This window comes from Notechis scutatus, chromosome 4 (assembly GCF_049901735.1).
Source record: "Notechis scutatus isolate UNSWTSFEM ecotype Mainland chromosome 4, rNotScu1.2, whole genome shotgun sequence".
In the NCBI taxonomy this organism is placed as follows: domain Eukaryota; kingdom Metazoa; phylum Chordata; class Lepidosauria; order Squamata; family Elapidae; genus Notechis; species Notechis scutatus.
In genome coordinates this window covers 20,167,790-20,182,348 of record NC_142012.1, presented here as the reverse complement: position 1 = coordinate 20,182,348, position 14,559 = coordinate 20,167,790, and the positions used below count along the sequence as shown (strand labels likewise).

General features: G+C 41.6%; 1 protein-coding gene across 1 annotated transcript in view; it reads left to right on the top strand.

The window, feature by feature from the left end:
• The window catches only part of STPG2 (sperm tail PG-rich repeat containing 2), a 200,233-nt gene that overhangs the window by 117,392 nt on the left and 68,282 nt on the right, over nucleotides 1-14,559 (top strand). Inside the window, exon 12 of the mRNA XM_026672615.2 lies at nucleotides 4,109-4,233. Within this exon, the coding sequence (XP_026528400.2) occupies nucleotides 4,109-4,233 (125 nt within the window). The remainder of the gene's footprint in view (nucleotides 1-4,108; nucleotides 4,234-14,559) is intronic.

Here is a 14,559-nt window from a genome sequence, read left to right as displayed (position 1 = left end):
TTTTTCACAATGTCACAATGAGATACAACTTTCTCCCCATAATTTTTCATTCCCTCTCCAGCAGCAATGAAGTGACATGGTATTTTCAGAATCTCCTGTAAATCCCATCTCACTGGAATTCCACTCTTAAACATGGAAGTGCATAGTCCTTTCATCTCATTACTTTACCACTCAAGTCTTCTTTCATATAACTAACAACATAAATTCAAGCCTGTGCTACCTTAAATTCTTCTTTAAGATGTCACGACTAGAAATTTCTAATATATTTTAATGATTTAATTTTTTTAAAAAAATAGAGTTAATTCTTAGTGGGCATTACATACTAATAATAGAATGTACATATTGCATCATATTACATGTATACAACATATCATATCATATGGCATATATTACATACCGGTCATATCATATATATTACATACCAGTATATATGTATAAGTGAAGTATAAATTATTATAAAATAAACAATGTGCATCAAAATATCACCTATTTAACTTAGATAAAAGCCCATTGTTTTTGCAACTCTTGATTGTAGACTGTATATAAACATTGTGTTTTTACCTAAAAGTAGTAGTAAAATGATTGGCAATTTAATGGTACAAGATCCACATATCTCCTGTAACAAAATTTGCACAAATGCTTCATTTTGCAAAGGATCATTTTTCAGTTCTCCTTGACTGTAGTAAAAAGGTACTCAGTGAGGTTTTACAACAAAAATATCCACTTTAAATTACCCATTGTTCATGTTCTGGGCTTGTTTGCCCTGTAGCAGTGGTTGACATTTCATAGAGATTGAACCTGCATAGGGCCAGAAAATATATATAATTATAAGAATCACCTTCTCTTGATTTTCCCATTATGTACCAATCATGGGAAAGGCAGGTATTTCTTAGGCACTTTGCTACAGTAGGTAAAAAAGTTTTATTTACTGACCTGTAATTAGAATGTGGCATTTTGGTAAATTAATAAAAGATAGCTTTTGTATAATTTGGTACTCAACAGGTGCTGCAGGATGTGGTAATGCAAGTCTTTGATCTGTATCACATAAGCAGCAGCATATAATAACTGAAACCCTCCTAGTATGAGCCCCCGCCCCCGAATAATTTTTCAAATTTTAAATATGCAGGCTTATTAAAAGCAGATTTTTATTAAGGATTCTAACAATATAATTATTTGTTCATATTTAACAACACCTTTGTTATAATTTGTTATAAACAATATTTACAATATGAAGTCAGAGTTACTTTGCTGCTTTTGTTGTTTCCCCAATTAATATAAACCCCAGGTCACATTTTGACCCAATTTATATACAGTAAAGGATGCCCAAAGACCACTAAATTTATTAATTTTCCCAGATTTTGGATTAAACATAAAGAGGTAGGCAATAATCATTATGATGTGTATGATATGGCTTGGTGAATCACTCTTTCTCAGCCCAGCTCATCTCACGGGATGGTTGTTGTGAGGAAAATAGGAAGTAAGAGTATTAGGAAGGTTTGCAAACTTGAGCGCGTGTATATGTCTGTGTATCTGTGTGTGTCTATATACAGTATATGCGAACAGAAAGCACAGAAAGGAACATCACAAATATTCAAGCACTTAGGACTAATTACTAGTTTTTTTTAATTAAACAGTGGCATCTTACAGGACCAAGAGATGTGCCTTCTTTGTTGTGACTCCCATCTTGTGAAATAGCATTACCTCTCGCTGAAATTGGCATGTCCCTGATCTTGTTGGCTTTCCTTTGAATATAGTTTGGGTTGTTAGGTGAGCCCTGCTGATTAGATAGATAGAAAGGATTTATTTGTATGTCTGTAGTGGTGATATTCAAATTTTTTTTACTACCGGTTCTGTGGGCATGAGTTAGTAGGTGTGGTGTGGCTTGGTGGGCATGGTGTGGCTTGGTGGGCATGGCTTGGTGGGCGTGGGAGGGGAAGGATACTGTGAAATCCCCATTCCCTCCCCACCCCACTAATCTGCTTTCCAGCCCTGTTCTCCTGTGCAGGGCAACAAAAGAAGACCCAGCCAATCAGCTGGGACTCTGATCAGCTGGGACTCGGGAGGCAGCAAATAGTTGGGGGTGGAGCCAACCAGTGGTGGTATTTACCAGTTCTCTGAACTACTCAAAATTTCCACTACTGATTCTCCAGAACCTGTCAAAACTAGCTGAATACCACTTCTAGATGTCTGGCACACATTGTATTGTAAAGCAATGTGAAGATATACTTGACAAGAAAATGGATGAATTGTTTAGGGAAAAATGGCAACCTGATGGGAAAGTAAAAGGCATACAACAAAAAACAAACAATATCCTGCCTCAAAATATTTCTGTCTTGATTCTATTTGGTATGGCATGACAAGAGTAGTGAAAAACTTTGGAAGCTTTCAAAATTCTGTTATTACACCCTTCAGCAAAAGTTGCATCTCTGTAAAAGACTTGCATTGTCTGTTTCTTGACCTTATTTAGCAATGTGGCAACTGTATAAATTTTTCAGACAGACAGACAGACAGACAGATATAGATAGCTAGATAGAGATAGAAGATAGCTAAATAGAAGTCAAAGCTATTATAGAGAGAGTATGCAGAGGCTTAGCTTTCCTTCTGGTCTTTTTCAGCCCTACCCAATGTGGTCTCAGAGTAAAATCAAAGAAATATTTAATGCAATCTGTAGGTATCCGCTAAAGCCTCATTTCTGTAGAGCAGTAGCAGCAGGAAGAGATGCTTAACCTATGGATAATTCTTTCTTCCATGTTTCTGCAACACAAGTAACCAGGGAGTTCAGTAGCTTCATCCAGTTCTCTGTAACTGCTCTTTTGATTGGGTTAGTGGGCTTTCATTCCTCCTAATACCTGTACTCTATGATCTCTACCTAAGTATATTGTGCTGAGATTAAGTCTAGGTAAAAAAAAATTACAGCACAGTTATTACTAGTACTACTAGGGAGGAGGTAGTTTAAGTAGGTACAATGATGCCAACAGAATAATGGAACTTTCTGTTCATGTTTTAATTGGACAAAATTACTTGTGCTTAAAGAAAGCCTCTTAATCATTGTGCCATTTACTCTAAAGGATTCATGAGAAATTTGTGGAACTCAGTTGGGTTAATATGCAGACAGAGTAGTAAATATCTGTTGCATTTTGAAGCTTGAATGTTGTGTTGCACTTTTAATCTCCAACAGGTTTCAAAGTATTTGAATTGCATATAGTCCTATGTATTTGAGCTAAATTAATGTTCAGAAGCAGCTCCTATGGAAATAAAACAGGTTCGTTCCTAGATACCTGCAACTGTGATGTTGCCCAGAAAATAATTTATTTGTCTCTTCCTAACCTATAAACATTTCGGACATCGGTTGAGGTTTTACTCGATGTCAGCGAATTGTTCAGTCTTAACTATTTTGAGCCCCATGGAGAAAAGGTGGTTGTAAATATAATAAATACAAGCAGTGAGGTGTACTCTGCTAAGATCACTGCTTATTGTCACTGTGCAGTTGTCACACGCTGATCTTTGTTACTGTGAGCTTCATTTTGTAGTATGAGAGAAGAAAGTCTACTTGCTCAATGAAATACTTTTTGTTGCTATGGTTTTTTCTTTTTGCACCTCAGAATTTGATAGACACCTACCACAAAAAAAGAACAATTTGTTCATTCCCTGCAGATATTATTTCACAAAGGAAGAAGCTATTCTTGGCAGTGCCTTAGAATGTCTTGCAGGCATATAAAGCTGTAGCTTTGTTGAGATTTGAGTATGGGTCTTTGCATGGTCTGGTTTGGACAGTAGCTCCTAAATTTTCTAACTAATTCTGCTGGTAGCTTTCCCTCAAAGAAGTCTATTGCAAATGTAGAAAACATGTATCAGCCTGTTTATAGACAATTTAGGTAAAATTTATATTTTCTAAAAAAAGAAAAAGAACCAATACACATGAGATATTATATTCTGATAATAACATAAGGGATTGTGTGTAATGATGTGAACTGTTTTCATTTTATGTTACTCTAGAATGCTAATTCTCATAACTTGTTTCTTTGTCACAGTCTGTATAGTTTGATGGTAAACCTCATGTATGAAGAAAATATGAATTTATCTTCTGCATTTCCTTTTTTATTTTTAGGACCAGGGACCTACAGCCCAATATTTGAGCAGCCAGGAGCAAAATTATCTTCTGGAGTCTGTGTTTCTCAAGAACCACGCTTTAAAGATGCAAAAGTCAGCAGTCCTGGGCCTGCTTCATATGGGGTAGGTTGACAACACAATGTTATTTGGCAAATGGTTAAACCTGGTCAACCCTTTATAATTGTGAAACACGTTCATAATAACCTGTAATAGTGGTATCTAATATCAGGGAAGCAAATGGCTTTTTTTTCCAAATCAGGAAGATGACAGCCAAAGAATGCTGTGTTTGTTGTATTTATTGCAGTGTCAAGTTTATGTTTACCAGCAGGCCTTCTGCGGGAGTTTGCAGGCTTGGTTGGAAGCATTTGGTCCATGGAGGAAATGTCCAGTTAGTTAAAAGGCAACATATAGAGTTTTATCTTGTTGATGAGATGCTGATAAACGATCATTTATGTAAATGATATGATTGAACATGACATATGGCTTAAGTGCCTTTTGATTGAGATGAATTGACTAGAGTAGATGTTTTAATCTGGTGTTGCAGATTATGAACATGCCTTAACTTAAACTTTCTCCCAGATGATTTCCTGTCACATAAAGGACCCTAATTTGTAGAATTTTTGATGTTATAAATACACAGCATTTTCTGCATGGTGAAACTAGTCAGATGTTATTCTATTTCCAAAGACATTTATTCTTTGACAGTTAAATTGAGTAAAATGAAATATAGGTTTTGCATTCAGGAGCCCAAGTTATGTTATCTTACCTTAGGGCTACTTGTTACATGTATAGTTTAATCTTGTATGGTACAATCTTTATTGTGAGCCACTAAGGAATTTGGTACAGAAGCAGGATACAAATTTATGTATTGGTAAAGGTTTATTAAATAGCGAGGGAGCCTTTATGTACCAGTTGTGATCCTACCTGGGATAACACATGCCCCATCACTATTTACCTAATCACTATTTGCTTGGTTTACTGCAATATGCACCATCTTTGAAAACCATTTGGAAATTTTAACTAGCCCAGAACACAGTAGCCTGGTTGTGTTTGAGCATCCACCATCAGGAATATAGTATATCTGTGTTTTAGACTTGCACTTGGTTACTATTAGCTTCAAGGTGAAGTGTTGGCCTAGAACTTTAAATATCTCCAGAGTACTTGCAGAAATGTCTTCTCTGTTTAGCTGTCCCATCCTCTCCCAAGTTAGCACTCCTTGGAGAACCTCATATGTCCCCCTCCACATTTTTGTAAGAAAAGGCATGATTATACATTGGAATGCCATTTCTCCAAAATTTGATCTGACTCAACTGGGTTTCTGCAAACTAAAAAAGAGAAGTTATTTCAGGTAACCAATGGTGAGATCAGCTGCCTGCCATCACACTGATTAATGCAAATTAATGCATTAACACACACATCCATTTGTAAGAACAGATAAAAGCTGTAAGAACAGATACATGGACAGTGTGCAGTGGTAACGTTTCAAATATTTTTACCACCGGTTTGGTGGGTGTTAAGTTTGGAGAATAAGGAGACCAGACATCTGACCAGTGACTTCAACTCTTTAATAATAACAGGAATCAGAATGGAACAGAGCAAAGCTATGGGCAGCAGTAACCCTTTTATAGGGTTAGCTGCTACCTTATTAACCAATGAACTTGCAACAGGTTCAAACTACTGACCAATAATAAGTGTTCCCAAAGTGGCCAATCAAGGTCTAGTTCTGGCCCAATCCCAAGTTGTTGTACAAGGACCAATCAAGTCTGCAGGTTTTCAACCCCTGATTTGCATTTAGGATATTAACTTTTATTGATTCACAACACCCCTCCCCCTTGGGTTCCGTTTGGGGGAGCTGTAATAAAATCTCAAGATAGGCAGGCCGCTTGGTCTGCCTGGATGATTTCCGAGGCTCCACCGGGTTTTGTCTAATGTCCGGTTCCAGTGGAGCATTTGGATGACCCTTATTAAATTCTATTTCGCTGCACGGCGATTCCGTGCTGCATTCGCTGTGGTTATCTCTGCTACTCCGTGTTTCTTCGGGTTTAGCAGTTCAGTTTTCCCAGTATTACAGTTCCCTGGAAAAGTCAACTCCCTTCCCGCTTCACGCTCCGGTGTTTGCTGGGCTGTAGGGCCTCCGTTGGCCCGCTATTAATTGTATCAAAGTCACCCTCTTCGATGCTTCCTCCCCTTGAGTTGGAGAAACCGGGGACCATGACCGCTGGGTGGTAATCTCGACCGGAGCTGGTCTATGTGGCGTTTCCACACCCTCCCATCGTCTGTAAGCAGGCGGTAAGATCTAGGCCCGTGAGGTGGGTAACGGTTGCGGGTATCCATAGCGGGTCGCCGGAAAAGTTTTTGGCAAAGATTAAATCGCCTACCTTAAATTCCCGGCATTTGCTGCTGGAACCGAAAGGCTTTTCTGGTGCGAAAGCGGGTGGAGCCGGTCAAGGTGCGATCGGAGTTTCCGCCCATAAGAAGTTCAGCAGGCGTTTTGTTGGTCACGCTGTGAGGCGTGATGTGTTGCAACAAGAGAATTCGATTGATTTTCTCGCCGATGTTGCCAAATTCCATTTTGTGAAGGGTCTTTTTCGAATTGTACCATGCGTTCTGCACGTCCATTCGCCGCAGGGTGCGTGGGCGAGGTTAACGCATGGCGGATGCCCCGATCGGCAAGATATTGCTCAAAGGGCAATGCAGTGAACTGAGGGCGTTGTCCGAAACCAACACGTCCGGAAACCCGTGTGTGGCAAATAGTCTGTTTAATTTATTAATAACTGAGTCTGTTGTAGTTGTGTGCATTCGATGAATCTCGAGCCAGTTAGAATAGGCGTCGACAGTAATCAGGAAAGTGTGCCCTTTGGTAGGCCCTGCAAAGTCAATATGAATACGGGACCACGGTCCCCCGGCGTCTCCCATTCGGTTGGGCTTGCTTTAGGTGGGGCGTTGCTGACGTCCTGGCAACGTTGGCAAGTAGCGACCCAGGCCTCGATTCTTTTGTCGATTCCCGGCCACCAAGCGTAGCTGCGTGCGAGTGATTTCATCCACACAATACCCGGATGTCCCTCATGCAATACCGCCAAAACAGTCTGTTGCAATTTGCTAGGGATTACGACTCGATCGCCCCACAAGATACAGCCTTTTGGGAAAACAGCTCGGTTTGGCGGGCTTTGAAAGGCGCCCATTCAGGTGCTATTTGGTCCGTCAGCCACCCCCGTTCAACCCAGTGGAGTATGTGTCCGCAGAACTGGGTCGCGTTTCGTTCAAAAGCAATGTCTCTAGCCGTCAAGGGTGGTGCCTGTAGAGCTTCTATCTGAAGCGTTGAGATGGTTGGGGCTGGATCCACAACAGAGTCTGGAAGCGGTGTTCTGCTCAATGCATCAGCGTGGAGAATCGATTTCCCAGGCGGTGTTGCAAGGTGTAGTTGTAGGCCACCAAGAATTCGACCATCGGGTCATTCTGGGGGACAATATATACGGGGTTGGTTTATTACCCGCAATGATCCCCAGTAGCGGTTTATGATCAGTGATTATTGTAAATGCACGGCCATAAACATATTCATGAAATCTTTTAACTGCAGCAACAATAGCTAAAGCTTTGTCCAGCTGACTATAATTGTTCAGCTTTAGCTAAGGTTCGTGAAAAAAACGCGATGGGGGCTTCCGCCTCCGTTTGGTAACACGTGGGCGAGAATTGCCCCAACCCCAAAAGGCGATGCGTCACACGTGATAGTGAGCGGCAGAGTCTCGTTGTACTGCATAAGTACTGAATCCGAAGTTAGCAATTTCTTTACTTGTTGGAAAGCATGTTGTTCCCGTGCCCCCAAACCCACGTTGCTTTTTTGTCTAATAGTCTATGCAATGGTTCAGCTACTGTTGCTTTGTGGGGTAAAAACATTATAGAAATTGATAAGTCCAAGGAACGCCTGTAGGTCTGCCTTGTTCCTTGGAGTGGGTGCCTTTTAATTGCTCGTAATTTGTCTTCGTGGGATGAATTCATTGGCTGTCCAGGAGATATCCCAAAATTCTACTCTTCGGTACATAACTGGCATTTATCCTTTTTACTCTGAGGCCTGCATTCTGGAATCTTCGTGAAACCTCTCTGAGTCTTTTTTCTAGAATGTCTCTGTTAGGGCGGCGATGAGTACATCGTCGGAAATATGGGACAACGCCTTTTATCCCCTGTAACAACCTTTCCATTAAACTCTGGAAGATTCCAGGGGCGACACTTACCCCAATTGGAGCCGGTTGCATTTAAATGCGCCCTATGTGTTACGATCGCTTGTGCCTCAGCTGTGGTTGGGTCTACACGGCAATTGTTGATACGCCTGGGCTAGATCTAGTTTGGCTAAAACTTCCGCCGCCCAGGAATGGAGCAAATGTTGTACTACCAGTACTGGATAAGCACTTTGCTGTAGTGCGTGGTTTAATGTGGCCCGTAGTCTCCGCAAATTCTTAAGGACCCATCCGGCTTGATAGGCGTCACTATTGGGGTTTCAACGGGCGTGGTCGGTGGGTTCCAGTACGCCCTGCGTTATCAGCTTATCGAGTTGTTCGTCGATTTTAGGTTTCAAGGCTGAACGGCACCCGCGCTTAAGGCGAATGGGTGCTATCTCAGGGTTTAAGTTAAACGAGATTGGGGTCCCCTTATACTTGCCTAGTCCGTTCGCAAAACGCTTGGAATTCTTGCACGAGGTCTTCCTCCCAATCGACGCTTTCGGCCTTGTGGACTCCGCTACAGTGATTCCGAGCGGCCCGAACCATTGAAGGCCTAGAAGACTAGGCCTGTCTTGATCCACAACAGTCAGTGGTAGTGCGACGGTGCGGTCCTTGAATGAGACCTGAATCTGCGGGACCCGACAACGGGAATTCTGTTTCCTGATAGTCTTTGATTATAACCCTTTGAGGGTTAAGGTCTTGGCGGCGGATCGCGGGAATGAGCTGTTGGGCGTTTTCCACGACACCATCGAGAGGGAAGATCCCAGTCTACCTCCATCACGCAAGGTTTGTTTTCGATGGCGACCTTCACTGGATTTTCCCGCATCAAGGGATGTAGCGGCCTATGGTGATTGTTTGGTGAGTCTCTTCCCCCGGTTTTCTTCGCGCCTGGTGGAAGTGGTGGACGGTTTGTTTCTGTAGGAGTGGTTCACTTTTTCGGTGTGTACCGAAGAATCCTGAAGATTCGGCCTGTCGGTATTTGGAGTTTTGTTTGCTTCTGCAAACTTTTGCGATGTGACCTCGTTTCCGCAACTTGGCAGAGTGCGTCGAGGAATTTGCAGCCGGATCGTGGGTGATTGGACCCACAACCGGCACACGGTCAGAATGAGTGTTGTGTGGACCGGTCTCGCTCCGTTCGCAGTCGGTTGACTTCTTCCTCATCGCTGTCGGACGGGGACTCTAGGTCTTCGTGGTGAGTGGATACCGGTGTCTCTCTGTGCGAGGTGAGGTATCCGTGGTGAGTTTGCGTGCGGTGCGTCAGTCGCGGCGCATTCGGGCTGCCGACTTCTTGGTCGCCTCTGCTGCCGAGGCTTCCTTAAGGGCATTGGTGAGGCTGATGTCTCCCTTAGCCATAATTTTACTCTGGATCGTGCCGTCTTCTAGGCCCAGAACCAGGCGATCCCAGAGAGCTTCTTCTAAATTTGCGAATCCGCAGAGGCCTCCCAGGTTTCGGAGGTCCGCGATGTAATCGGCAAGGCTTTCACCTTTCTGTTGGTCCCTCCGGTAATATTTGTGTCTTCTGACGAGGGTTGGCACCGTGGGTGCGTAGTGAGCCCGTAGTAAAGGCTCGAGGGCGTCCCAGTCCATCTCTTTTACCTCTGCTGGCCTGGCAAGTGACTTTGCCATCTTAAACCCGCAGTGAGTTAGAAAGATAGCTCTTTTTTTTCCCGCTGTTGCATTTTTAGGTTGTTGGTCTCCAGAAACATCTGGAACCTATCCATGTATGACTCCCAGTCTTCGGTTTCTGGGTCGAATGGAGCGGGTGGTACGACACCGCTGGCCATGTTGCGTTGATGGTGCGTGATCAACCACGTGCTCTGTAGGTTGCTCTGTAGGTTTAGTCAGCTCTTCGGTCTCCGAATCCCATCCTCGTCGCCAGTGTTAAGTTTGGAGAATAAGGAGACCAGACATCTGACCAGTGACTTCAACTCTTTAATAATAACAGGAATCAGAATGGAACAGAGCAAAGCTATGGGCAGCAGTAACCCTTTTATAGGGTTAGCTGCTACCTTATTAACCAATGAACTTGCAACAGGTTCAAACTACTGACCAATAATAAGTGTTCCCAAAGTGGCCAATCAAGGTCTAGTTCTGGCCCAATCCCAAGTTGTTGTACAAGGACCAATCAAGTCTGCAGGTTTTCAACCCCTGATTTGCATTTAGGATATTAACTTTTATTGATTCACAACAGTGGGTGTGGTTTGGTGGGCACGCTTTGTGCGCGTGCACACACTTTGCACACGTGCAGGCACCAAACGCACACTTTGCACAGGCGCAGAGGCTTTCTGACTCACCTCCTGCAATCCTGCACTGTCCTTGTCACTTCAGCAGCTGTCGTGTGGCAATCTGCTGTGCCGCGCAAAGCAGCTGCGCTTCAAAAGCAGGGAATAAAGGTCAGTATGGGAGCCCAGGAGGGCGGGTGGGCCCAACAGCAGAACGTCGGAGAGAACTGGTTTGGACTCCGCTGCTCATTGGCGCTACTGGCTCGGCAGAATCAGCCCGAACCGGTAGAATACCACCACTGACCTAAATGATCTAAAAACGTCAGAAATCAAACAAAACAGAACCCCCAAAGCACAATAGTATGTTAACTCCAAGGACTAAGACCATATTTTCCCAGAAAAGTAGCAAAGGGAGCATTGTTCTTGTCTCTGGAAGATGCTATTCCAGAGGGATTAATTTTTATAATCCAAAATGTTGAGGTGCTGATCAGGGGTGGGATTCAAAATTTTTAACAACCGGTTCTGTGGGCATGGCTTAGGTGGTGGGCGTGGCTTGGTGGTCATGTGACTGGGTGGACATGGCTTGGTGGTCATGTTATTGGCTGGGTGTGGCCAACTCAATATCACTCACATCGAGGCACGCATCTCCTCTCCTGACCTTTCATGACTGTGGGGATGCTGCAACAGTCGTAAGTGTGAAAAATGGTCATAAGTCACTTTTTTCAGTGCCATTGTAACTTTAAATGGTCATTCCACACAAGCAAAGTACCAGCAAAGGAGAGGGAAAAAACTCCAGAGATGTTCCTGAGACAGGAAGTCTAGTCCTGCCAAGAATGTAATAAGGGTTAATGGAGAGGCAGTTTCTGTAAGCAACACCAGAATGTTTCCTTCCTGCCTTCCTTACAGGATTAGGCCAGTAATTTCTTCTAACAACCGGTTCTCTGAACTGCTTAGAATGTTAACAACCGGTTCTAGGAAATAGGTGCGAATTGGTAGAATCCCATCCCTGGTGCTGATATGACTATAACTGGTAAATGCACATAATGCTTGTTCATGCATGATACATTAAATAGTACAGAAATTATAAACACCAATGTCTTCCCATATGATGTATATTTGTGGCTTTCAGCTTCTGGGATGTTCTTTCATTTGCAAGTCTTTGTGACTATTTGCACATATAATTGTCCAGAAGTAGGCCAAACTATCCTGTTCAAGAAAAATAGCATGGACTGACTCTTTTTTTTCCTGCTATGATTCCAGGCTACTAGAAATGCATTTCCATGTAACTCTTCTGCTTCAATTATATTTTGCAAGTTTTCATTATTACAGCTGGCTCTAGGCCAGATAGGAGGTTAATGATACGTTTTGAGAAGGCAATGAAATGTTCCATGTATATATTTTATGTGCTTTTTTCTTCTAAAATGCTGTCAGTTTTAATCTGAAAGATAGTCAATATTCTTATTATATCAGTGCTGTTATATGAACCCTTATGAATGGAGTAATCCTCCTTAGTCATCCTGGTGTGGGCTTGAATGAATGTTCCTATATTTCTTTGAGACAGAGAGAAAAGAAAAGGAAAGATGAGTGATTTAGTCTATACTCGCTAAAGTATAGGCATTTATTTAAATAAATTTAATAAAACATTGACTGAATTTTGTTACATTGAGATATAGGCTTAGTTCATATTGTCAATGAAAACTGTGAATAATAGTTCTTATTGCCAAATGTATTCTACCCTTCTGATCTTTACCAATGTCACTAATATCAAGCATAGCAGAGTGTCTGTTTCACTTAATAAAGATACTTCCAGGTACATTCATCCAGAGTCATGTTTTTAAAATTGATATACTTCAATTGTTCTGTATGAATACTATACTGGCAATATCCCTTGAAAGGGTACTGCAGGTCATAGCAATATGCACTAAATTCCTCTTCTTTATTTTAGTCAAAAAGCCTGATGCAAAACATGTAGAAAACCAGTTCCTATCTGGACTTAAAGGGAACAAATGTAATCCTTTTCTTTAAATCGTCTTTAAATCAATCCACAAAAATGTAACTGTTCAGAAGAAATTGATAAATTTACACAACAAACAAGCAAGATGATAAGCATAATAATTGTATTTATTAGAAAATTCTGTCCAGAGTTTCTCACCAAAGACTTAACTTGTTTGGTGTAATCTTCCCTAGCTGATGTCCGTATAGATACTAATGGATAGACCAGTGATCCCCAACCTTTTTTATGCCGCGGCCCGGTACCGGCATCAGCTGGGCGCCGCGGCCCGGTACCGGCATCAGCTGGGCGCCGCCATCTTTTTGATGAAAAAGTGCTTCCGGTGACCTCACGGAAGCACTTTTCATCAAAAAGATGGCGCTCGCTTCGATGAGCTTTTCCGGGTAGAAATGGCTTTCTACCGGAAAAGCTCACGAAATGCTGGCGCCACCATCTTTTGATGAAAAGTGCTTCTGGTGAGCTTTCTACCCGGAAAAGCTCACCGGAAGCACTTTTTCATCAAAAAGATGGCGCGCGTCCAGCAAACCAGCGGCCCGGTAGGACTTGTTCCACGGACCGGTACCGTTCCACGGACCGGTGGTTGGGGACCCCTGGGATAGACTACATTCTTAGAATAACCATCCTACATGCATGGCTACACAAACAATACAGACTTTAACTGAGTCATATGTAAACAAGCAAAACTGGGATTCATCTTATTGCTTATTTTATACTTAGCCATATCTTATTTATTGCTTTCTTTATACCCAGACATCATTTTGAAAGTGTCCCAGATTATTAAATTAAAAACTAGAAAGGAATCCTCTTCCCTCAGACCTACTACATAAAAGGACATGTTGAAGAAACGAAAGAGGTTAGAGTGGGAAAGTACACCAGTTCTTGAAGTGTTATCAGTCGTATAATGACTAGCTGTGATTACATGGTTTGCTCAGTGAGACCGAGTCACATCATCAGTCAGTAGCAGTTCTTCCTCATCGAGTAATTAGTCTTGATTGCCTTAGTGTGACCCCCAAGCTTTAAGTCAGTATTTTATTATGTCATATGAGTTGTCACATCTCTAATCTGGGGCCTTGGGATTATAGTAATAATTAAATATTCAATGGGCTATAAGTACTAGAGATGGAAAGCAAGTGACTTACAGATAGATATCCAAATACCATTTAAAATAATAGCAACAATAATAATTATATACACACACACACACTTATTAGGCTGTTTGTTTGGGAGTATGCAAGATGTAAAGAAGAGAGTAAAATATAGTAAACGTAAGAAAAATTGGATAGATCATTAAGTTCACACCAGCACCATTCACTGTACCTTTCCAGACCATTCTATTCTTACATCTTCACATTCACAAATCCATATTCTGCTCTCTACATTGCGTGCTGTTCTTTATATCTTCTTTTAATCTCCTTTCAATTTCCGCATCTTAAATCTAAGCACTGGTTCTGAAAAAACCCAGTAGCATAATTTATATTTTATTTTTCCCTAAATGTGCAGGTATTTAATATAAACTGCAATGGTTAATTTATATATTGTACTTACAAATTAGTCTATCATTTAAAACAATTTCTACCTGTTAGCCAATTTTACAACACTTCTGTCATGTTGACTGACACCTCTTTATTTTGACAATATAAAAGTTAGTGTCTTTTAATATTCTGAAAGATCAACATGACTGTTCTTGAATGAACATTTTTTATGAAACATCTTTCTGCTGTTGGAAAATATATTTTTAATTGAGTCTTTGGCTTAACATAAGCTATAATATGGAAACCTGGAAAATATGATTGAAATGAAATAATTCTGTAGAGGGATGTTTTGTCATTTGGAAAGTGTTACTACTTACAGGCAATAGCAATAGCACTTAGACTTATATACTGCTTTACACTACTTTACAGCCCTCTCTCGGTGGTTTACAGAGTCAGCATATTGCCCCCAACAATCTAGGTCCTAATTTTACCCACCTTGGAAGGATGGAATACTAAGTCAAACTTGAGCC